At 34.7% G+C, this 26,172-nt stretch overlaps 1 protein-coding gene across 1 annotated transcript in view; it reads right to left on the bottom strand.

Moving 5' to 3' along the window:
- LOC136033733 (uncharacterized) overlaps positions 1–26,172 on the bottom strand; it is a 189,509-nt gene that overhangs the window by 73,379 nt on the left and 89,958 nt on the right. The window contains exons 12-14 of the mRNA XM_065714626.1: positions 15,287–15,548; positions 10,855–11,294; positions 5,023–5,310 (exon numbers count right to left, since the gene is read on the bottom strand). Coding sequence (XP_065570698.1) covers positions 5,023–5,310; positions 10,855–11,294; positions 15,287–15,548 — 990 coding nt within the window. The remainder of the gene's footprint in view (positions 1–5,022; positions 5,311–10,854; positions 11,295–15,286; positions 15,549–26,172) is intronic.

Raw genomic sequence — 26,172 nt, 5'->3', positions numbered from 1 at the left:
ATAAAAAACTAGGTTTTTCCGAAGGAAGTGAAGAGCGAAGTTGAAAATTGAAACGAACAAAAATTATTACTTCACATCCTATCGAACATATATCGATAAAACTAGTGCAAATAAATCAAATGGTGACATTTCCCAACGTTTGTGGGATTACAGAAACCTAGCGCTTTACTGAAAACACAAAAACCAAGAATGAAAAACAAGAATATTGATTTGGGAGTCGAAATTTAGTATGTAGCCTCACAACAACAAACTAAAGTATAACGTTTTTTCATAGTCTTAAAGGAACTGCGATATTAGTTAAAATTATCTAAATAATTAACATTATTCTTAAGAACTTAGGCATAGAAATACATATTATTTTAGTACGTGCAAAGTCATCAAACACCCAAAAATATAATGGATTGATTTATCAGGTATCATCTTTATTTTATCTAGTATCATTCGAAACGAGAACAAATAAAACATAATAAGGACTCTGGAAATCCGATTATTTCTCCTATACAACGGTGACTTTTAAATTAAGATACAAATTCTAAAGCCAGACTGTAGTCCTAATACTGCCAAGATCGGTTCACTTCGAACTTGTCTACAAAATAACCATAGTGTCCTTTTTAGGTCCAAAACGACAGTCAATCATTGGACTGAGCTCATTGTGCAGAAGTGATGCCAAATTAAACAACAAAAAATTAAGCAACAATCCAAAATTCTTTATTTTGATACTGTTAAAAGTGTCCATAAATGGTTTATTTTTACTGTACCAAACTCCTACTTTGTTTTGTGATTTCAGTAAGGCACTTATTTCTGTAATCCTGCAAACATAGGGAAATACAACAAGTTTATATATTTGCACTAGTTTTATCGATATATGTCAGATAGGCCGTGAAGTAAAAATTTTTTTTTCGTTTTAATTTTCAACTTCGCTCTTTACTTCCCTCGGCAAATTATTTTTTTTTCTATTATTACATCACAAAGGCGATTGTAATTTTGAGACATTATACAGTGGCTTTTAATGGCCATAATTTCTTTTCTTATTTCCTAGAAATTATCCATATACCTGAACAAGTTTTGTGGCAAGCTTTCAATGCCTCCTACTGCTACAATGTCAAATAAAATTTTAGATGAGGTAGTAACCCTTTTCTTTCTGAATACTTTTCTTTAGTTACAGCTGACATGGCACAGAAATTACTTTTTATGTGTATCAGATACGCTTTTTTATGCTAGTTCCTAAGAGCATCTTCCTCGTCTCTTATAGACTATTCTCTTCCACGAAGCTTTTTAGATGATTAAATGAAATGCCATCGTAAGAAACGAATTGTCGTCTTAACAACAAGGAAAATTAGATGCAACATGTGTCAACTTCACTATAACGCGGAAAATAGTAGTTTATTCTGCATTTAGAAGAAAAGTGTAATAAGACTGATATACCTCAAATTACACTGGTAAATTTCTTGTAGAGAAGTATTGTCAATATTTCATTACGGGTTTGAGAAGAAGACTTCTAGAAAATTCCTAAATAAAAGGATCAACAGCCCTCGCCCAATGGTTCCTGTTACACGTCTTTGTCATGATGATGGTTAAACCCTTAATTGTATGGCAATTTTTCTTTAGATATTGTTTTTCAAGGAATTTTATTCAGCACCATTTTATGTCAAGACATTATTTGTACAGCAATTGTGTCAGCACCTTTATTTTTCCTAAGTTATTTGTTCAACTTGTCATTGTAAAAGAATTTTTTGATGAAGCGCTTTTTTAGTCATTCTGGTAGTTTGTGCATGTGATATTAGATAGGAAAGTTGTTATTCAGAATTCTTGTCAAGGAGTGTCTTTTACCAATGACTATTTTCAAGGCAATTTCGTCAAAAGTATTTTTGTCAGCCCCTTAACAGGATAGGTTTTTTTTTAATATTGTTTTTGTTATTTTGTCAATTCAGTATTTCCCGAGGGCTGGCCTTGATATAAAAGAAGTTTTTTAAAGGCTGGCTTAGATATGTGTAAGGGGAAACATATTAAGCTTGTACATGCCATCCAGTTGCATATATTAGGGCTTTTTTTCACCACATTTTCACTGACAGAAATGGTGTTAAACAAAAAACTTTCAAACTTTATTGATGGAAAGCCTAACTCGTGATGATGAGAGAAACTATATCATAGACACCTAGCTTGAGAGTCAAAGTGAATGAGAGAGAAAGAGGTAAAGGGAGGGAGAGAGGCAGAGAGAGGGAGACTTATTGCACGAACAATTGTAGCTCAATGGCTAAATTTATGTGGTACTACAAAGCATATTATTATGCACTAATATAGAAAGTTGTAAAAAGGGCACGAAAGAGTTCTGGTAGTGATTCATTCGGAGCAGCTGAGGCAAAAGTCTTAGGTTCTGTCTCGTAAGGCTGTTTGTCTAGATTTCAATTCCACATCGAGCAGGGTTAGACAATAGTATTTTGAAAAAACCTCAGGGTAAAGTTACCCAACCGAATGAGAAGTGGTGACAGGCTCCAAAGAGTATACCATAAGCCTCATTTGCATATACCATAAACCTTTGACCTACATATTCAGGTCATGACAATTATATAAATAAATTGTTTACATGGATTGAATGAAACTGGTCTTATGATAAGCTCTTGGGAAAGTAAATGAAAGTAAATTGCACGCATTTTATCATCGAACCGAATTTTAATGAGTCAAAAAGCGACAAATCTGCTACCCCTTTTTTATGACATGTGCTTGAAAAAAGTAAACCAGTGAACTTACGTCACCAATGGATCAATTGCTATGGCATTTTTTTAGAGGGAACTTATGGTCATCCATGTTCCAACCTCCAAGAGAATCCCAATACCCCTCCCCTATTTTTTGACTTGGAATTTTTAGGGACTTACAATTTTTTTGGACTCAGATTTTTTTTGGACTTTTTTGGAATTTTTTACATAAATTAGAGAGGCTATTAGCAAATGGTTCTGTCAAGTGAATATTTTTAAAAGGGTGTGATAGGTTTTTAAATTGGTAAAAATATTAGATTTAAATCAAGGATTTGTCTTACAACTGGCATGTATTAAGGAAATGTATGATGTAGCATGCTAGAAAGAAGCTTGAATCAAGGAATGTACCCTGAGAAACCTCAACTGAGAAAAAACTCAACTAATTGATGAATTGCGTGTTTTACTAGCTGACTGAGTACCAAAACTTTGATAAAAGCATTTTTGAGTATAAGGATCTCAGCTATTTGATAATTTTTTTTTTGTATTAGTTACCGACTTAGTTACCTGATTTTTGAAAAAGCGAGGAATAACGCATAAAAGTTATAGAATCTTAATGAAAATCACACCATCAGATTCAGCGTATCAGATAATCCTACTGTAGAGGTTTCAAGCTCCTAAAAAAAATCTGGAACCTTGTATTTTTGCCAGAAAAAAATCACAGATGCTTGGTGGCCCTAGAATATCGCGAGAGGGCTCTTTCGAACGGAAATTAAGTGTTCTAGTGCCCTTTTTAAGTGATAAAAAAATTGGAGACCAACTAGGCCCCATCTCACGCGTCTTTTGGTTTCAAAATGGTCCGATCAAAATTTAAAAATAGCTCTTTTGTTCAGCATAATTGAAAGACCGAAGGAATATGTCTTCGAAGGGATCATGACCCCCACAGCCCGTGGGGAAAGGTCTTTAAGTTACGAAATTTGCCCGTTGTTTACGTAAAGTATCTTTTATTGGGAAGTATGCCTATATTTTTTTGTGGGGGGGATTTTCTGCTGATGGATTTTCCACGGGGATAATTTTCCATGGGGAGGGTAGTTTCCAAGGGGTAAATTTTTCAGGAGAAATTTTACACTAGGGAAATTCGCCAGGATTCCTCTATGAAATTGTTCTTATGTATTGCTTTCTCATTGCCAACTCAATTTTACGTGAGAAGATGTTTAGGGTAATTGTCCGGAGTAAATTTTCACGAGGATAGATTTGTCTAGAGTATAAATCTGAGGGAAGGAGAGATTTATCCGTGGAGATCTCTTGTTATTGCTTATAAAACGATCAGAAATTAAATAAAAAATGAAGTTTTTTCAGCTGAAATTAAGGAGCAACATTAAAATTTAAAACGAACAGAAATATTTAGGTATATGAGGGGAGTTGCTTCTCCTCATTCCCTCTTAAATTACGCTAAAGTTTAATTCTGTCCAAATTCTATAAGAACAACCCCCCAAAACACTGTTTGTTTAATTAGAACGTTAAGAAGCAAATTTTAAAAGTATTAAAAATTTTTAGCACAAACAGCGAGGTGTTGAGAAGGAGCAACCACTTCATATACGTAATAGTTTCTGTTCGTTTTAAGTTTTAGCGTTGCTCTTTACTTTCAGGTGAAAAACTTGTTTTTTTTTTTATTTAATTTGAAAAAAGCTCGTAGATATAAACATTAGCTTTCTAGTGAGGCCTTAAACAGCTTTCTATGATGTTCCAGTGCCCCACTAGAGACGAAGAAAAGAAGAAAAAAGGGACATATCAGTGCTTTTCATGCAGAAAGTGAATTTCCTTGCTGTTCAAGGTGTGATGCTGTAATATTTCTATACTGGGTTTTTTACAACGCTAAATCAAATAGTGTACTCCGAATTTTGATCCGACGCCACTTTTAAAGGTCTCAGGCTCTTTTTAGAACTTCCATAAAATTGTTTTCAAAATAACATTTTACTATTAAGATTAATCAAAATAGTTACCGTTCTTGAATCAACCTCAAATGGCGATTTCTTTTCATTAGACAGTTCTTTTTTTCAAAACACGTTTCTAAAATATTGATTAATATGGGCCAAGGCTTATTCTTTACTAGGTTGATCATGCATAATCATCCAAGCATATAGCTATGTTGGAATATTGTCCTTTCAAATTGGGCCAAAACAAACATCCTCCAAGGAAACCTTATAATTTTCATGTCTGAAAAGACAATTTCGAGGTGACAATCCCCCTTTCCATAGAAATAACTTTCTTACTATTTTTCTAAGATTATAGGTGCACATTTATGTTAATAAAGTAGATAAATTCAACTTACCTTCATCTACAATAATTGATACAATTCCATCATAATTAACATCTCTTTCAATATAAGCCACATTTAACTTGCTTTCTTCAACATATCCTATTCCAAGGCTGTAGGGGTCTTTTAGTAAACGTAAATCCTCATATCTGCTGACTTGTAGCCTCAGAAAATGTTTTACTGGTGCTATAAGCTTTTGATTATACGAGGGGATTAATGGCCTGGATTTGTAGTTTACAGGCAAGATGAGGTTAAGTCCCTTGTCAAGAAATATGTTGAAGGTAGGTGACATATTGAAAGGCACTGAAAATGTAAGAGAAAGTTATTTTCGAGATTCATAGCCTACAAAGTTCAGAACAAATAGTCAATAGTGAGACTAGAGGCCCCTCTGCAAGCAGGCCGTATGTATTGCTCTGAAGATAATGCCTGAGGTAAGCAGCCTTGAAGCTAAAAACTGAATTAGATTACACTGGCTTTATTAGTATTAGTGAAAAAAAAAACTTTCCGAAAAAGAAGTTTTTCAAAGAAAAGTAGAGGCCATATCGAACTTAAGATCAGAAGGAATAAAAAATCTACAATAACTCAAATTCAAGACGACTAGAAGTTACTAATACAGAATAAAAGAGCCCAAAACGAACAGTAACTAACTAAATTATGAAAGCAATAAACATATAACAGGTACTACCTTGCCTGTAAAACTCGAATTGAATGTCAAAATCAAGCTTAAAACGAACAAAATTATTTTGCTATTGAAGTATAAATGAAACCCCAAACGAATAGAAATTAAGTAAACAATCATAGCAAACAAAGACACAGCTGGTACTATTATAAATGGATAAATGAATCTTAAAACGAGTGAAACTTAAACTGAAAATGCAAGTCAAGCTAGAAACGAACAAAAATGACTACAAACAAGAGTTTGGGTACTGCCTACTTCTCTCACTGTAAAAGTCTGAAACTAAATGCGGCGTTGTGCTTTACTGAAAACTATATATTTCTTGAATCATCTCGAAAAGTACAAATAAAATCAAACTGAACATTTAATATAATGATATTAATTGTTGAAGGATCATCAGTTCAAGATTTTATTTCGCTGTAATGTTTATTTTCATTTTCAATGCTGTAACAACTGGAAAAGAAAATATTTGTAATATAATTGGTTTTCAGTGAAGCACCAATGACGCAGTAGGCTTTAGACTTTTACAGTTAGGGAAGGGGATAGTATCTAAGCTATTGTTTGCAGTGAAACTATATTTGTCTTGAACATTCTTGGAAAGAACTAATGATATTAAACTGAATATTTGATATACAATGAAATTGATTGCTGAAGGCTCATCAGTTCAAAATCTAATTTTACTGCAATTTTTATGTTTATTTTAAATTTTGTAAAAGTTGTAAAAGGAAAACATTTATGATGCAATTCGTTTTCCGCAAAGCGCCAATGACACAGTAGGTTTGAAACTTTTATAGTGGGAGAAGGACGCAGTACACAAGCTTTTGTCTTATAGTGATTTTTGTTCGTTTCAAGCTTGATTTGCATATTCAATTTAAGCCTCAATCGTTTTAAGATTCCTTTATTCATATGCAAATATTTGTACCTATTGCATGTTTGTTTGCTATGATTGTTTATTGAATTTCTTTTCGTTTTGGGTTTCATGTATGCTTCAATAGCAGAATATTTTCATTTGTTTTAAGCTGGATACGCATATTCAATCTAAGCTTTACTCGTTTTAAGATAAATTTATTCATTTATATTATTACATGTTGTATGTTTTTGCTATGATTATTCATTTAATTTCTGTTCGTCTTGGGTTTAATTTACTCTGTAATAGTAACTTATGGTTGTTTTGAGTTTGACTTATTGTAGACTTCTATTTCTTTTGATCTTAAGTTCAATATAGCCTTCACAAAATATGCCTTCCAAAATAAAGCTATTTTTGTCTTGAACAAGTCTTGGCAAGAACTGATAAAATTAAACTGAATAATCGATATATAATGATATTAATTGCTGAAAGGTCATCAGCTCAAGATTTGATTTCACTGCAATTTTCATTTTATTTTCAATACTGTAGCAAGTACAAAATAAAATATTTATAATATAATGCGTTTTAGTAAAGCACCAAATACACAATGGACTTTATGCTTTTAGCGTTAGGGAAACGGGCAGTAGCCAAACTCTTGTTCGTAATGGAAACTAAAGGTGTGAACAATCTTGGAAAGAGCTAGTAAAATTAAACTAAATTCCCATGATTTTTGGAATTAAATATTGTAAATAGGTTTTTTTTTTGGGGGGAGGGAGGTCAAGCCACGGAAGGAGGGCCAGAGGTCAGCTATCACTAATACGTTGCTTTTTTTGGGGGGGATTCGGATCATGCAGGGTCAGGGGTGGCAGGTCAGGGGTGGAGTGTTCCCATAATTGTTGGAATAAAATATTTTCAATAAGGTTTTTTAGGGGGCGGGTCATGGAGGGAGGGCTAGGCGTCAGCCCCCATAAACTTTGGACTAAAATATCGTAATAAGTTATTTTAATGAGGTTTTGGGTTGGGCTTATCTGATCTTTGAACTGTTTTAAAAATCTTTGCGTAAAAACCTTATATACCTCCAAGGCACAACTTACAATACTTGCCCCCGGGCTATTGGAGGTTGTGTCGACCCAGGAGTTTTTGTAATGTGATTTTTGGACTTATTTGAACAAAATGGAAATGTCAAAAACTGGATCGAATGGATTTGGGAAAAGAGGGCACAGAAGGGGGGGTATACTTGCCCTCCGGTCTCACTTGACTCTTAAAGAGGGCACTAGAACTTCCAAGTTCCAATAGAATGAACCCCCTTCGAGGCCTGTATGATCACTCCTTCCATAAAAATCTAATATGCTCCCGGGAAATAATTTACAACCCTTGCCCCCAGGTTCTGGGTGGCTGTGTCTATTTTCAACAAAATGACAATTTCAAAAATTTGATCGGACGCATTTCGTAAAAACAGGGTTGGTGGGGAGGGGGCTAGCTGCCATCCGATCACTCTTGATCCTTGAACATTGAACTAGAACTTTCAATTTTTAAATCATTTGAGTCCCCTCGGATTTTCATGCGACTACCTCCTCCATAACAGCCTTATATGCCTCTGGGGCATAAGTTAAAACCCTTTCCCCTTGGTTCTGGGGGGGGGGGGTATGTTGACCCCGAAGTGTCTGTTATCTGAACATTGGACTATTTCAAACAAAATAGTAATCTCAAAGTTTTGATAGGATGCATTTAGGGATTTAGGGCGTGTGTGTAGGGGGTGGGGTAGATGACCTGTGATTACTTTTGACTCTTCAAAAAGGAATTGGAACTTTCAATTTTCAATTATATGATGTCCCTCTAAAGTTTAAAGGACCACCCCTTACATAAGAGCCTTATGTGCCCCCGGGACATAAATTACTACACTCGCCCTCGGGCTTGGGGGGGGTGGCGGTGTCGACCCCAGGGATTTTTATTTCATATTTAAATTATTTTCAACAAAACGGCTTTCTGCAAATTTTGATCGGATGTATTTAGGGAAAAAGAACCTTTGGGTGGGTAGGCTAATTGCCCTTAGAGTCAATCACTTTTGACTCTTATAAAATACAATAAAACTTTGGAATTCCAATCGAATAAGCCCTTCTGAAGTTTATACGATCATCCCTTCCGTAACCACATAAACCCCCAGGGCGTAACTTACAACACTTACCCCTAGGCCCTGGGGGGTTGTGTTGACACCGAATTTTTTTTTTATTTCATCTTTGGACTATTTTCACAATTTAGCTATTTCAAAATTTTTATCAGACAAATTTCGGGAAAAGGACGTGGGGGGAGCTAGTTGCCCTCCGATTACTTTTTAGTCTTAAAAATGGCACAAGAACTTGTAATTTCCAATCGAGGAAATTTCCAAAGTGCCTCAAGGAAAAATAATAAATAAATAACAATAAAACGTTAGAGTCTTGTGACCTTTACTATAGGCAACGCTATAGCATTGCCTCTAATACGTGGAATCAGTACATACATGACAATTCATATTGGTAATTTCCAAATTCGGAAGAAAAACCAGAAAATTGGCGTCTGGGGATTTCATTCTGTGGTTACTATTTCTTTGTTGTCATCAGTATGTTTTTGTGTAGAAACAAAATTAAATGGGGTATAACTGAATTATTTTAACAGGGGCTGATGTGATAAAAATAGATTCCTGATGAATGTCATTTTGAGCTACGTGGATTAACTATTAATTTGTAAAATAAGACCATCGCACATTTATTTTTGTCAAGAACAAAAAAAGCTCCGGAGTAAAGGGAAATGATTAAAAACCCTAATTTGGATTTAGCCTTTGTTATTTCAATGTTCCTTACAGCTACTGATCTTGTCAGACCAACCACCAAACATTTATCAGCTTGTCGTATATCATCGAGGACGCAGGCCTGTCACCACCTCTAGAAATTACTATAAATAATTCATCGTGTCAAATGCTCTTGTCCCCAACGATAATTTTTTGTTTGGTCAGACAGGCCTAGTTAACAATTGGAAAGACATATTTTGTCTTTGGTCGGACAAGCCTATTTAACTATTAGAGAAAAATAATTTCCTGTTTGGTTAGACAAGCCTAGTTAAATATTGGAAGGAATCCCAATTCCGATATCTTCACGAAGGTTTTAGACTACAAATGTTGGCTCATAATTGTAGTCTGTATTTATTCTCATTTGGATACTAGGAAAGCCTACTGGTGGTTTGGTATACATATCCAACGGTGAAGATAACGCTAGTTTTCAGCATTTTAAAATTGAAATACCGTAGCTTAATGTTACTTATTTAGCCCAACAGCTTACCGTCATACTGGTGGTTTCAAAATACTATAACAACAAGCAGAAAACCCGAAGTTTCAGATTTTTCCAAAAACCAAATTTAAGCATTTTGCAATTAATTATAACGGTTAAGATACGTAGAATAGTTACAATTAGGGATAGGTGGAATACTAGTAGCATTTGAATCCTATATCACCCACTTAAAAAAAATAGGACGCAAAAATTTCCCCACAAAACTAAAGTCCTTAAAACAGATTCTACGACTATTAAATTATTCTTTTTTTTTCATGACACCTTCCAGTTGGTTTTTATGTTTACGACCCCCCAGTCTTTCTTTACAAAATATTTCTTAGCCTGGACTGATATTATCGAATAATTTATATATATATATATATATATATATATATATATATATATATATATGAACTTACATTAAAATGTGAAAATTATAACTAAAAATATTTTGAAAAACTTTTAAAACAGCCTTAGCATCCCTACGTCGACGAAGTTCAACCAGGACATGTTGAACTGCATCGAGTCCTGGTTGAACTTCGTTGAAGTAAGGATGCAAGGGCTGTTTTAAAAAGTTTTTTAAAACATTATTAGTTTTAATTATCATATTTTGATGTAAGTTCTTATATATATATATATATATATATATATATATATATATATATATATATATATACATATATATATATATATATAAATATATATATATATATATATATATATATATATATATATATATATATATATATATATATATATATATATATATATATATTTGTGGTGTTGTGTTTAAGAGGCCCTGGGACATAGGGCCGAATATCCACTGAATTTGAATTCCACTGTTTTGAAAAAAATTTCTCTATTGTTTCTAGGTTGCTTTTGTTTGATAATTAAGTTTGTCTAGTTGCCTTTATTCCTTCTGTTAATTTTGTTGTGTTACATCTGTTGTTAATCTTTTACTTTGTCAAGCATGCCAGATACCATATCCGAATATTTTATAAAAAATAAGCATCAAAGATACTTACCAGAGCGATATGTTGCTTTAAATCCACGTCCACCTCTCAGTGAATCTGTTACTAATCGCACCACTAACTTATTTTCTGCTGAAGCATAACTTCTTCTAAACTTTGCTTCACTTGAGCAAATTTTGAAACGATCTAGGTTATCAACTTCAATTTCTAAATACGTTGCACAATCAGTGGTAATAATTTCTAAATCTCGAAATTCAAGCATAATCCAACTATCATTTGAACTTTCTAGGATATACTGTTCAATAACTCCCGGAAGCATGAAATAAGGGTAGTTATTACTCATAAGAACTTGAGGCTCTTCCACCACGTGAAGAATTTCGCTTTCTGATGTTGAGGGAAAAGTTCTCCAATTAAGTTCAAACCCTTTGCCTTCCACAGAGTCATCAGTAGAGAAAATTATTCTAATACGGTTGCTGCTGCTTAGGAAATCCAATCTATAGAAAAAAGTATTATTCTGAGTGAAGAAGAGTTATGTTTCTGTCGCTTTATTCGGCTAGTCATTAAATATATATCTACGACGTATCCTTAAAGAACTGTGACAACTTTTGTACTCAGCGATTATGCTAAGAGTACTCCACTGAAGCGAATGTAATTCTACAAAAGCAGTGGTTAATTTTTTTTTTCTCAGAGCTGAATGCATTTAGGTTTATTATTAATCAAGTCTGCTCTAAATTTTTGGCACTGTTATAATTGTTACAATCGTGAACTCCTCGGAATAAGCTTTTTTTCAGCTCGTGGTAACATTATTAATGTTCTCTTAAAAATACCAAGTTCATCCTTCATAAAGGATTAAATTAAAAAAAACAAGTTTTTTTCCACTGAAGGTAAGGAGCAGTATTAAAACTTAAAACAAGCAGAAATTATTACGTATATGAATGGGATCACCCTTCGTCAACACCTTGTTCTTTACGTTAAAGTTCGAATTTCGTCCCAATTCTTTAAGAATGACTCCTGAATCACATAGGCCGTTGAATTAGAATAAAAAAGATATTTTAACTGTGATAAAGACAACTGTAGCATAAAGAGCGAGGTATTCACGATGGGGTACCCCTATACGTGATAATTTCTGTTTGTCTTACGTTTTAATGTTACTTCTTACTTTCAATTGAAAAAGCTTTTTTAAGTTTAATTTCTGATCGTTTTTATTTTAAATAATGCTGGAGAATCCGGCTTTCTCTCAATAGAAAATTCTCTTCCCCCATAAAAATAGATCCATGGAAAGATCCTCTCAGGTACCCCCCTTACATCAGAAAAATCTCCTCTGAAAACGTCTGAATACTTCCATATAATCACAACTATATTCAAACAATGGGCAAATTTCATAACTTGCAGCCCTTCCCGAGGGGACTGTGGGAGGTCAAGTCATCCTCAGAGACATCCTCAGTTATTAGATTTTCCAACTATGCTGAAACAAGTGGCTATCTCATAACGAGCGTTGGAGGGGGGAAAGCTGTCCTCCAATATTGCTGGTTCCTTAAAAAGGGAACTAGAAATTTTTATTTCCGACCAAATAAGCCCTCTCCCAGTCTTCTACGATCAATGGTTCGATATGATCATCCCTGGGGAAAACAAACAAAAAAACAAGCAAACAAACAAACAAACACGCATTCGTGATCTTTATTCTGGCAAAAAAAGAAGCAACGCATTCGTGATCTTTATTCTGGCAAAAAAAGAAGCAAAATTCCACCTTTTTGTACATAGAAGCTTGAAACCTCTACAAAAGGGTTCTTTTGTATGATGAATCTATGGTTTGATTTTCATTAAGATCTCTAGATGTTTTGGGGCCCTCCAATCTTTTTGGTCACTTAAAAAGGGCGCTAGAAATTATAATTTCAGATTGAAATAGCCCTCTCCCGATGCACTACGGCCACTGGGTTGATATGATCACCCCTGGAAAAAAAAAACAAATAAACACACACCGATGATCTTTCTTCTAGCAAAAAATACAAAATTTCACATTTTTCCAGATAAGAACTTGAAACCTCAAAAGCAGGGCCCTCTGATACGCTGAATCTGATGGCGTAATTTTCATTAAGATTCCTTGACTTTTAAGGGTGTTCCCCTTTTCGAAAATCTGGTAAATTTTCTCAGGCATAGCCTTGGATGGGTAACACTAATTTTTTTTTTAGAGTTCGGTTACTATTGCACCACTTCGCTCCTTACAGTTCGTTACCATGAACTGTGTTGATGAAATTTCTGCCGAAAGAGCTAACTTCGGTAACGGTGAAATACTTACGCTTTTTGTTAAAATACCATCATATGTTACTAATTTAACTATCCTAAAGAAGTTTCTCTATAGCGAAACTTTTCCCAAGTCAGCAACATGTTTCCTATCTACTGATTCACCGGGTCATGAATGCATACCACTTAACCGGTTCATCAATACAGAATATAGGAATTTTCTACATCAAATGAGATATGCATCAACATAGTTGAGTGAAATGTATGTTAATTTTGCGTATGTTTTCTTTGTTTTGTGCCAATAAAAACTTTACATTCTAGTTAGTACTTTGTTTTCAGGAGAATTTTGAATTCTTCTGAAACATTGTAACTGTTTCGAATTTTGCTGTAAAAATTCCAACTCCGGTTAAAGAAGTCTTAATTTCTAAAGCATGGAATAATCCTAATATCTATGTTTACAAGTAAGATATTTTGGTTTTTTGGAATTCCTTGCTTTTTAAAACTTATTCATTTTTTTTGTTTATTTAAATTAGGCTATGCCGAGATTCAAACCCTAAACATAAGTAGTTTTACATGGCAGTTTTCCTTAATTGTGTTTGTAATTACGTATCGTCCTATGTTTTTCTGTTTTTATATAGTAAATATAGTTTATCAGATATAAATTTCTTTCTTCTTTTCTATATTTCTGTAATTTATGTGTGTTTTGTTCATCTTTTTACATTATTTTCTAGTACGTGTTAACTTTTCAGTATTTTTTTTCTCTTTTTTTCTCCTTGATAAAGGCTTTCAGGTGTGAAGTCAAAACATCTGAACTTTTATTAATATAAATAAAAAAAAACTAGTTTTTTTAACTGAAAGTAAGGAGCGACATTAAAACTTAAAACGAACAGAAATTAATCCGTATATGAACACTGTCTCACTTTCTCACTTAATGTTCACTGTCTCAATTAGAACTTTTATCCGTTATTATATTTATACTTCGTTTTGATTACAAAAGGAAAGGAGGCGTGGACTAAAAAATCTATTACATTTTTTCACTTGTATAGATGTTCGGCCGCAAAAACTTACTAAAATTTTTGAAACAGATGCAAGGGGGGAAATGTTAACATTACTTTTATTTAATTTTGGTTAGTTATTAAAACAAAATCCACGGTTATCTTAAATATGGACGACAGCCGGATCCCCATCAACCCCGCTCTTTACGCTGAAGTCAAATTTTGATAACAATACTAGAAAAATGATTTCCATAAAAAGTTCGCAAAAATAGCTCTTAATAAGACATTTCACTTTGACTTCCATTTTATTAAAGTCAACATTTTTTCAAACAGTCCAATTAATTTTTTTATCAACACTTAAAAAGAGCAATACTGACAGAGAAACTATTTTAGAGCACATTTAAACCCGACATATGATGTCATAGAGCTTCGTCGAGTTTTAGGCCAATATAGTCAAGAATATTCCCTAGTATTATTAATTTATAAGCTAAATAAGGTGCTCTGTCTACGGTGTCTGAATCGTTTTTTCTAAAAACCCATTGCAGAAATCAACTGAATCAACTGAACATCCAAGAAGTCGTGATATGGCTTCCACTTAATAGTCTGGCATATTAGATACAAAAAACTCTTTTAAAGCAGCCCTTGAAGTATCACTAATATTTTGCCATTGTCAAGTCTAAAGGTTATATCTGACATTGGGAAAATTCTGATTTATTGCCGATAAATATTTGATAAGTTTCTCTCAAAGAGAAAATGAGGAGGGTAATGCTTGTTTAATAGTACTTTTCCTCACCACAATTTTTATCCTCTTGATGTACATTGCTCTGATGATCCTTTTCATGGAAGGAACATAGCTAAAAGTTTTTGGAATTTATGTCAGAAATATATGAATGAGTTCTGTGCGACTATTAATGAGTGCAATTTGTTTTGTTTTTTGTTTTTTCAACAAAAAACATAAATTTGCTATAAAAAACTTGGCATTGGTGGGAGTTCCATGGCCTCCGGCTTACTATGAAGACAACTCTAGCAACATAGCTAACACAGCCCACTGAATATTTGATAAATTTAATAAACTTCAAAGAAATTTCAAATCTAGACGTTACAAATATACACGTTACAAAACGTTTAAGTTTAAAACTTAAAACTTTGACGTTACAAAAATTAAACATGTTTAAATTTTAGTTTTATAATGATTTGTTATGAAAGCCGCAGTGCTTAGCTAGATACAAGAATCACCTGTATATTAATACCTTTGAAGCTGTCCTTCGTAACTTCCACATGCATAGATTCCTTTTTTCTTCTCACCTTGAAGCTCTAAGTAATCAAACGTGCAGTTGTCGCTAGGCTCAACATCAAAGGACGTAAATGTAACCAAAAGCCGTGAATCGGACAGTCCTGTGATTTCTACTTCGTGATGAAGGTTTGCCGGGTAGTTGTCAGGAAAGTTTGGTGAGATTATCCGTCCCTTTTCAGCCTCAATTAGTGTTTTGAAAATTCTGCGTGCGCTAAATTCTAAAAATAGATAAATTAAACAAAAGGGAAAATCAAAAGGAGTTTCTTGATAGCTGCTGATTTATTAGAACAATTTATTCACTGTTTAATTAGAACAGATTTAAATTTTATGAAGCCTAAACCGAGTTGCACTTTAAAATAAAACTTAAACTCATTTTTGGACATTGATTTTAATTATGTTGAAACATAATTCGATTTCCGTTTCAAGCCCTACTTTTCAGAATTAAATCCTACTTCAAATTCAAAGGCAAATACTGGGGAATTAGAAATCTAAGTCTAAATTATTTTCTTTTCTGGATCCAATGGGCTAAGATCTGTCTTTTTTTTAATTTTTTCATCTTATTTCTGCCATGAAGGAGAATCAAGTGAAAACCACCTTAGATAGTTAAATCTAAAACTCTAAACAATATGATCTGGAAAGCAACATATATATTTAAAAAAAAATATCCTTTTCAAGCTGATTCCAAATTTGTATTATCCATTTATCATAAATTCACCCACCTAAAGTTATTACCATAAGCAAATTTGTATAAATTTTAAATCAAAAAGGGAAACACCCGCGAAAATCAGTGCAATATCAATTAAATTTGGACTATCAAATCCAAGTTATCTTAAGAACCCGAGAGCAAAGATCCTTATCTGTAAAACCTAAAATTTTATGTATTTCTCCAGTGGGGGTTTGGATCCGTGTTTATTTTGGTTTTCCTCCGAGGGTGACTGCTTCGACTAAGTGGGCTTACATAGCCGTTGAAGGGCTCCTTAGAAGGAAAACTCTAAGTTTGAACGTCCTTTTCAAGTAATTCATTAAAAAAGTTTTCAGAAAAAGAAGTTACTCACAGCAAAGTTAAGAGTCATATTAAATCCCAAGACGGGCAGAAATGTGGCCATTTAATAATTTAAACTTAATATGAACAGAACTTGTTGTCATTTAAATGTAGAATCACATCAAGCGCTAGAATAACAGATAAGTGAATTCTAAAACGAACAGAGATTACCAAAAATAGGAGTAGGGCAATGAACCCATTAGCCTTCAAAAGGCTGGAGCATCATTTGTACTTTACTGAAAACCATCAATATTTCCAGCAGTGTGTTTTCATTTGTCATAACATCAACAATGGCACAACAGGACAAAATCATAGGCAGAGTAATAACACCGCAAAATAACAATGGGCACAATGCTTTTTTTTTTTTAAATATTAGCAAGGCATTTAATATCAAAGAAGCTGTCGTAAAAACTTCGGAAGGAGCTCATTAGACCTGAAATTGAAAGCCAATTTTAAGAGTCTAAAGCGATTGGAGGGCAGCCACACCCCTCCCACGTCCCCTATCCCCCAAGGATATTTAATTAAAATCTTGAGATAGTACATTTATTCAGCATTGCTTAAAGATCCGGGGATGTCCCCCCACAGCCTTCAGGACAAGGGCTGTAAGTTATTGATTTTGTCCATAGTTCATATATAGTGTTTGTCATCGGGAAATGGTTATGTTGACGGGAACGTTTGACCTTTGATGTCCAAGAAGGGAGAATGCATTCAGGTGAAGCATTCAGGGAATGCTGAGGGGACTGTTGAGCTAAATCATAACACACTATGCCTCTGCAGGTTATTGAAGGGCGTCAGGAACGGATTTCAGGCGTCAGGCGTCAGGAACGGATCTCAGGAACGGAATAGGGTATCAAGCTGAAATTTTCAGAGAATTATGAGAAGGATAATCAATTGACAAGAAGACAACACGCTGCACGCTGCTACTTTTAATGCTACGGCTACAAATAGGAGCCACCATTATTACTACTGCTACTACAATTACTAGTTCTATTGCGACTACCACTAAAGCTTAGGATTTCGAGGTGAACATTTCAGGAAATGTAGAGGAGGAAGGTGAACTAAATCAAAAAAATACCCGTAAAGATTGTGCGGGAAATATATATACAGATTGTCAAAAGAGCACATTAGTAATAGCTTAGGAACAGTTTGTCGTATTAATTTGAAACTTCCAGGGCACGATGAGTGGGATATTCGACAGACCAAAAGGCCCCTTTGACCTGCGTGCACATTGTGTCTGTGGATTGAGTTCAATATCTTTCTAAACATACCCTGAAGGCTTCACCTTGATACCGGTAGCCTCAGCAGTTTAATACTGTAAGCCGTTCCTGAGAATTTCTCATACAGCCTTTCGGCAAGATCATTGCACATTATTTGTTTTGATTTAGTTCAATACCCTCCATAAGATTCTCTGAAAGTGTCACTTTGATACCCTTAGCCTCAATAGAAGTAGTAGTTGCAGTAGCAGCAGTAGTAGCAAGAGTGGTAACATGCACATAGTGCCCTTTGATTAGTTCAACATCCCCATCAACATTCCCTGAAAGTTTCAACTTAATACTGTAAGTCGTTACCACGATATTTCTTATATTTCCTTTCGATAACCTTCAAGTACATAGTGTGTTTTGATTTTGTTGAACCTTTTCTAAGCATTCCCTAGAAGTTTTGCCTAGTACCATTAGCTTCAGTAGTTGCACCAGTAGCAATAGTAATGGTAACAGCATTAGTAGCAGCATGCACATGTCACCATTTTTTCAGCATCCCCTCGTCATGTCCTGAAAGTTTCTGCTTGATGCTCATACGTTGTTTTAAAAACCTTTTTATTAGTTGCAATAGAAATAGTAGTTGTAGTAGTAGCAGTACTATTGGTGGTAGTAGCAATAGTACCATGCACATATTCTCCTTGGGTAAATTGATCATTCCCCTCATCATTTCCTAAAAGTTCCAACCAAATACCCTAAGCAATTCCTGAGATACGCCTTTTTGACAACCTGCATGCATGCAGTGTGTTTTGATTCAGATTAACTTTCCTCTCTGTATTCCCTTAAATTTTCGTAGCAGGAGGAGTAGCTGTAGTAGTTGTATTAGCAGTAGTAGTAGTTGTCTTGCTAGTAATAGTAACACTAGTAGCAGTTGTATTAGTAGCAGTAGCAGTATGCATATATTGCCTTTTGGTCTATCGAATATCCCACTCATCATGCCCTGGAAGTTTCAAATTAATACGATAAACTGTTCCTAAGCTATTACTGATGTGCTCTTTTGACAATCTGTATACACATTTCCCATACAAACTGGACGAGTATTTTTTTGATTTAGTTCACCTTCCTCCTCTACATTTCCTGAAATGTTCACCTCGAAATCAACAGCTTTAGTAGTAGTCGCAATAGAACTAGTAATTGTAGTAGAGCATTAGAAGTAGCAGCGTGCAGCGTGTTGTCTTCTTGTCAATTGATTATCCTTCTCATAATTCTCTGAAAATTTCAGCTTGATGCCCTAATCCGTTCCTGAGATCCGTTCCTGACGCCTGACGCCTGAAATCTGTTCCTGACGCCCTTCAATAACCTGCAGAGGCATAGTGTGTTATGATTTAGCTCAACAGTCCCCTCAGCATTCCCTGAATGCATTGTCCCTTCTTGGACATCAAAGGTCAAACGTTCCCGTCAACATAACCATTTCCCTATAACAAACACTATATATAAACTATGGACAAAATCAATAACTTACAGCCCTTGCCCTGAGGGCTGTGGGGGGGCGTCCCCGGATCTTTAGGCAATGCTGAATAAATGTACTATCTCAAGATTTTAATTAAATATCCTTGGGGGGATAGGGGACGTGGGAGTTGTTTGGCTGCCCTCCAATCGCTTTAGACTCTTAAAATGCACAGAGAACTTACAATTTCAAGTCTAATGAGCTTCTTCCGAAGTTTTTACGACAGCTTCTTTGATATTAAATGCCTTGCTAATATTTAACAAGAAAAAACAAAAAATGCATTGTGCCCACTGCTATTTTGCAATGTTATTACTTTGCCTATGATTTTGTCCTATTTCCACAAAAATCTTTCTTTCGTGTATGACTTTTGAATAATAAACTTAACTGTAAAAAATGCTTATAATCAGGATCTGGGTCAACTGGGGAAAGTGTTCACAAATTGAGGAAAAAACTAAGTAAAAACTAACCGATAGAGATCTTGACATTTTCAGCCCCTATGGCAAATTTATCTAGGCTTAGTGTTGAAACTTGACTCGTTTTTATTTTTAACCAAAAATAGGAACACACTTGGGTAGCAAAATTTTCCGGAAAAAAGTGTTTTTTTTTAAGCGCCTTAAAGTGAATAACCTTCAGGTAATTAGGGTCAGATTCGACCAAACAAATGGGCACAAATCACATAATGACTTATAATGGGCATATAATATTGATTTTGCAAAAATAATTATTAAGCATGGCAAATAAAGAACCTAATTGCGTATCTTTTCTTCATTGCGAGATTTGATTAAATCTGATAGTATTCTCAACCAATTCTAAAATAAAGCTGAGCTTTCAGTCAATCAACGAACAGAATTTTCCCGACAAATATACTTAGAAGCTGAGACAGCAAACCTGAGCCGTCTTAGACAAAGAAGTTGCTAGTAGAAGCATCTCAGAGCTTGGACATATAACTAAAGAATACAGGCAAGATTATCTACAATTTAACACTGTTGCTTGCTCCATTGACTCTCGGGAGAAAAGAAGAGCATAATAGGGCAACGACATAATTAATTAAATGCCATTAAAGAAATGATAATTTTGGATAGCTGTTATCACTGCAGCAAAGAGTCTCAAACTCAATCTTTCTTCCTCAGGAGTTACATAATACCACCATTCTTGGTCGAATTTGCTATTTTTTTAAATACTAATCATTGAGTGTGTAATCATTGATTTAATAGTAATCACTTTTATAGTTTCTACAATGTTAAAAAAAATCCAAGTGGTTAGGATCAACAGCTTAGCTTATTCAGTTAGACACTAAAAGCCAAAGGTTCTATTGTGGACTTCTTTTGATTAGTTCTTTACTAGCCAAAGACCCTGTTGAAAAAAAGTTATAAAGAAAAAAAAAGGTAGCGTAATCTCTTTCGGATGGACTGGAGAATAACACTTGGTCCTTCCCCAAATACTAAATTATGACCTATCTCAAATCCCCCCCCCAAAAAAATTTCTGAAAGTTTCTAGTCGATTTTTCAGCCATGAAATAAAACAGCGTGACCTCTCTTGTGGTGACCGTAAACTGCTGACTCTGGTTGTAATGTAAATATATTCAGGAAAAACAAGCTCGGTGTTATGGACTCTTACGAAACAAAAATGGTTTTCTCTTAGAATTTACATGATCTGTGTTCGTGTTACTTAGCCCCGTTTGAATCAACCCTTTTCAATTTAACCCATTTAAATTAACACTGGCTCAGCTCAACCTCCATTCTAATCAGCCCTGTTTAACTCGACCTCCTTTTAACTTAACCCACGTTTAGCTCCACCACATTAAAATCAACCCCCATTTAACTCCACCCCAGGCAACTCAATCCACATACATTTCAATCCCTGTTTGAAACAACAGTTATTCAATCTGGCCAATGGAAAAGTTTGAACTAGAGCTGATAAGAAGATCAAAATTCGCTTCTCGTTTCGCTCGCAGTTTTCAACTTATACTGCAATGACCTAAACGTAAGGTAATATCCGTAAACGTAAGGTAAACCGTAAGGTAAACGTAAGGTAATTTCTTAAAAAACAATATAAAAAGTTTGACTTGATATCGCTAGCGAAGTCAAAGAAAAAAAACCGAGTCTACCGAAGAGAAGGTAACAACAAGGTCAGGCCGAGTTAGGCGTAACGTAACGTTTTAAACGTAAGGTAATATCTGACGTTTTGATAATTTTACAGGGTTTAAGCTTTAAGTAAAATCAAACTTTTAAGATAATAAAGGTTTTGGTGATAAATTTATCGAAGTTTCAATCAATTTGGTAGCTAAATGACCGGTTAATGCACGCTTTTATGGGGAGGGGAAAATAAAACCCTAATTCTAAAAACCTTGGATGGCGACCGATTCAAACACCCCAACGACGTTCAGGGACCAAATAGTGTTGGAGAAGGAAGAAAAGAAAAATAAGACACGTTTTTCAAACTCTTTCCAAAATTCGTAAAAATCCTTTTCGCGATTAATTTCATTACTGAGATGAAAATAAATAGCATCTATGAATCAGATTTGTTCTTGAATGATATTTTTTGCTAGGCAGTCATTTTTAAAACTCCCCTATTTATTATACACTTGCAAAGGGGACTGGAAGAGGGATTATTTTAAAAGGAGAGATTTTAAACACCAGACCAAGAGGTTTCGACCATGAAAATTTAAATAATAAACCGTTTATGGTTTCAAGCCATTAAGCTCCGAAAATAACACTAACATCACATTTTTGGTGCCGTATGGCATTTTATGATGAAGTTGTCATGACGAAATACAAAAAGCACATAAATGTGAGCATTGGCTTTCAAATGCACCCTGAAAATACTCTCTACGATGTTCCAGTGCCCTGTAAGTGCTGGGGAATTAAAAAAGAAAAAAGCAGACTTATCAGCCTTTCAAGCTATTTTTCAAAATTTCCATAGGATTATTTCCACAACAAACTTTTACTATGAAGATGAACTGAAATAGTAGCTTCCATTCCATAGTTCACATTGACGGATTTTTTTACGAGACTGTTTCGTTTTTAGAGCATATATTCAGATAATGTGAGCCTCTTCTTGATGTCATGGCGTCACTATAGGCCTCATACAACCACCATGGGAAAAATACAAAAATTTTTCCTTAAAATTGTGACCTTTTTAGATCGTTTTGAATTAAATGCAGGTTTTATTGCACGGGAGTTGAGTTGATTGAGGTTAAATTAAAGGGGGTAGAGTTAAAGGGGGGTCGAGTTAAACGAGGGTGCTGTTAAATGAAGTTTGGGTTAAATGTGTTGAATTGAACAGGGTTGAGTAGAACGAGGGTTCAGCTGCACTGTAGAGTTCATGATATACCAGTATTCTTTGCAACTTAATACTGTATTGTAGTCATATGTCCCTTTTGTCTGACCTCAAGTCTAGGTAAAGAGCCAAATGGCTTCCATGGATTGTTTTTTTACCAAGCCACCTGGTATAGAAGGAGTGGTCGTAGGGGCTTTGGAAAAGGATCAATGGATTGAAAATTCGAAGTTCTGGTGCCCATTTTATGAGTTGCAAGTGATTGAGGGACGACTAGCCCGCCTTCCATGCCCATTTTATCTACCCGTCATCTCTTGACCCCAAAAGACGTTCGGATAAAAGTTTTAAGACGACACTTTTATTCCGAATAGTCGAACGGTGCAATAAATATGCCTCCGTGGATAACACAAGCCTCCACAAGTTTCCCATTGTTTACATATAGGCTTTAAATGCATAATGAAGCCATGTATCATGCTGGGCGTCTGATTAGCTCGATAAATGTAGAGATAGCTCTGGAAAAAATAATATATTTTGTTAGGAGTGTGGCCCTAGGAATGGGCCAAAACATTTTGTTTCTGGCCAGTTGCATTTCGAGTGAACTCTTACTGACCGTTCGCTATGCAAAGATCTCCAGGATATCCCTAGAGCATATTCTGAAAACGATTGAAAAGTACATTCTGGCTGCTTAAATCAAAACACACAATGTGTACATGATTTCCAAATTATTTACGATAGCACGAGAACGGCTTAAGGGATCAAGTTGAAACTTTGAGGGATTATTAGAGAAGAGAGGGATCACGAAATGAACTTTAATTTGACTTGGGAGGGGGAAGAGGTAAATCAGAAGCCTCTATTTGTATCCTGTTCATCGAAAAACCATGGCTGAAACAACTTGGAAACGGCTTGAAGATGGAGCTGAAAATTCCAGGTGCTTTTGGACAGAGTAAGGAGGAAGGGTGGGATAAAAGAACTTCCAATTTAGTGTTTGAGAGAATAGGGGAGGGGCTAAATTCTTTCCCAGTAAAGCTAAAAGTATCGCTTTCACAGTAAAAGCCCCTATGATATTTATATTTTCGCATAGTAAAGTAGCGAGGTAAGTCAAAAGACACTAAATGTTGCCAAGTCGCAAAATAGTGTATCTGCAGCTTCTCAAGAACAGCTAAGGGTATTAAGTTAAACTCAGGGAATGCTGTCAGGGAGGGGCAAGTCGAAGTTTAATGACGACTTGGGGAAAGAATAGATCTAAATAAAAAAATATTATTTACATACAGGTTTTTCAAAATACCATATCTACAATATTCCTGAAACAAAATGAGCCATTAAAATGGAAATGGAAAGTTCTAGTTCCCTTCTTAAGAGATGGGGGTGATTGAAAGGGAATCAGCCCCTCTTTTGACCTCCTTCCCACCAAGCCCCTGAAACCCAAAGGCAACTGATTAAAACTTTAAGATAGCCATTTAGTTTAAGATAGTTAAAAAGCTCAATGAATATGCCTCTGTGAATGGCATGACTCCCCAAAGCCCAATGAACAAAGATTTTAAATTGTACAAGTTGCCAATTATTTACAAATAGGCTCCATAATTGAAATTGAGAGCAGGTTTGATCCTAGGTGTCTGATTAGCTCAAAACTTTTGGATATTATTTTCTGAATCAAAATAATATATTTTGATGGGAGGGACGGGAAGGAGGTGTTATGGGGCTCTGAAAGGGAAAGAACGTTCGCTATGCCAGAATTCTTAGTTTTCCAAGGTGTCCTCTGGAAACGATCCACGTACCTGAGTATATCCGAAGATGTTATGTTCAACTCATTTTTTAAACTATTTACAATATCTCTTGAACGGCTAAAGGGATTGCATTGAAACTTTAAAGGAGAGTATCGGAGCATAGGACGTCAAGTGAATTTATAAGTTTAGCTCAAGAAAGGGGGGTAAATGGAAAGACACTATGTGTATTCAGGTCACTGAAACAGCGTGCTTACGATATCTTGAGAACAGCTTAGGGGCTCTGAATTGAAACTTGGGAACGAATTGAAACTTTCAGACATTCAAATTTAGTTTTAGAGGAAAAGGCTAACCGATTTTCGTCTCCTGTCCATATGTATCACTTGATAGCGTAATCCGATGGCGTTTCTGCAACATCTTGGGAATGGATTAGGGTAGGCTATTAAATGAAAACTTTCAGGGAATGTTGAGGGAGTCAAATAGACCTTGAGAAGTGACTTGGGGAAAAGGGTGGAGCTAAATCAAAAGACACTATGTGAATCCAGACTATCCAAACAACATGCCAGCAATATCTTGAAAAAAGAAATTAATAGCTTACGGCATTTAGTTAAAACTTTGAGAGACTATAGAAATGGGAGCAGGTAAGAAGATTTGAAATTTTGGACTTAGCAGGACCATGGGGAGGTAGCCAAGAAATTAGGTTTTGTTAATTGGTTCTTCTTAAGACAAATTTGAATTTTTTACGCTTATCTTGCTTTAAAATTTCCTCCGATGAAGGCAAGGCACCTGAGCCAAAACTTTCGAAGCCAAGGAAACCTTAATCAAGAAGCAAAACTGGTTCTAATGAATCTTGGGGCTGTGTTTCTATTTTCGTTTCTTCGAACAACAAAACACAGCTTTTCTTAATAAATGACGTTAAATTTGATTCATTTAAACCAAAAAATAGCTACAAAAAATATCCCGAGTAATTTTATAATAAAATGGTGGGTTAAAATCTGTCGATATCTGAAATTATTATAGGGTGCGTGTCGGGATACCTTCAGTCCAATAAAAGCCCAAAAATAATGCAGTACCAATCCCCCCAAAATTCTATAGTAAACTATTATTCAAGTTCATAGTAAAATATTGTTAAAAACTGAATAGCAAGCCAAAATCTTAATTCTTAAGTAGAAAACCCGAAAAAACGTTATAAATTGAAAGTCTTTTCGTTTTAATTTTGGTTACTCAATGTAATTTCGGCTCGTTTTGTATTTTAGTATTTTTTCTGTTCGTTTTTACTTTTGAGACCTTGAGCGTACGAGTAATTGAAAAAAAATTTTTTGAAAGAAAAGTTTTGTTTTTGATTAATAGCTAAAAGAAGGAGACACGACTCAAAATTACCCTTAAGCTTCAGAACTCTGCCTTGATTTAAGGCCATATGACTTGGACTAGAGATAAAAAGACATGTTGATAGGTCTGTTTTAAACCTAATGGGATGACATTCCCCTTTATTTTATCTAAGTTACTTTTACCTTGCTAAATCATCTTCCTGATTTAGTAAGTGACTGCTAATCTTACTGAATGTATGTATTTTTCTTAGACGATGTACGTGAACTCAATGTTTCTTTTTTCTTTCTCTTTTTAGTGTAACTGAGGCCGAGAAAACAACTGTTTAGATTTCAGCAAATATATTAGAAACAACAGAAAGCTAATTAAAAAAAGAAATTTTGAAAATTTGGGAAAAGAAGGAAATCTGGGCTAAGCTTCCTTTAAAAAAAATTGACGACCTGGAGCAGTCTATTTTTTTAACTGCAATCATTGTTGCAGTTTTTTCTTCATTTTTATTATTACTTTTTTTATGGTATTTTATCCATAGTGTCTATTTCACTCTGTTGCTTCGAATAGCTACGAAAGAATACAGCTAATTTAGCTAATTTTTCAATAGATTTTATATTTTGACTCAATTAAAATACTAAATCCTCAGCACACTATTCCTTTGAAAATTAAGGCTGAAAAATCTTTATTCGGTCCAAAATTACAGAATGAACAACTTACAACACGAGTAAAAATCATGCGTGGCGACTGATACTTTTCCCATAAAATACAACTGTGACCACATAC

This window comes from Artemia franciscana, chromosome 12 (assembly GCF_032884065.1).
Source record: "Artemia franciscana chromosome 12, ASM3288406v1, whole genome shotgun sequence".
Taxonomy (NCBI): domain Eukaryota; kingdom Metazoa; phylum Arthropoda; class Branchiopoda; order Anostraca; family Artemiidae; genus Artemia; species Artemia franciscana.
Note: the sequence above shows the minus strand (reverse complement) of the source record. Positions and strands in the feature narration are given on the sequence as shown.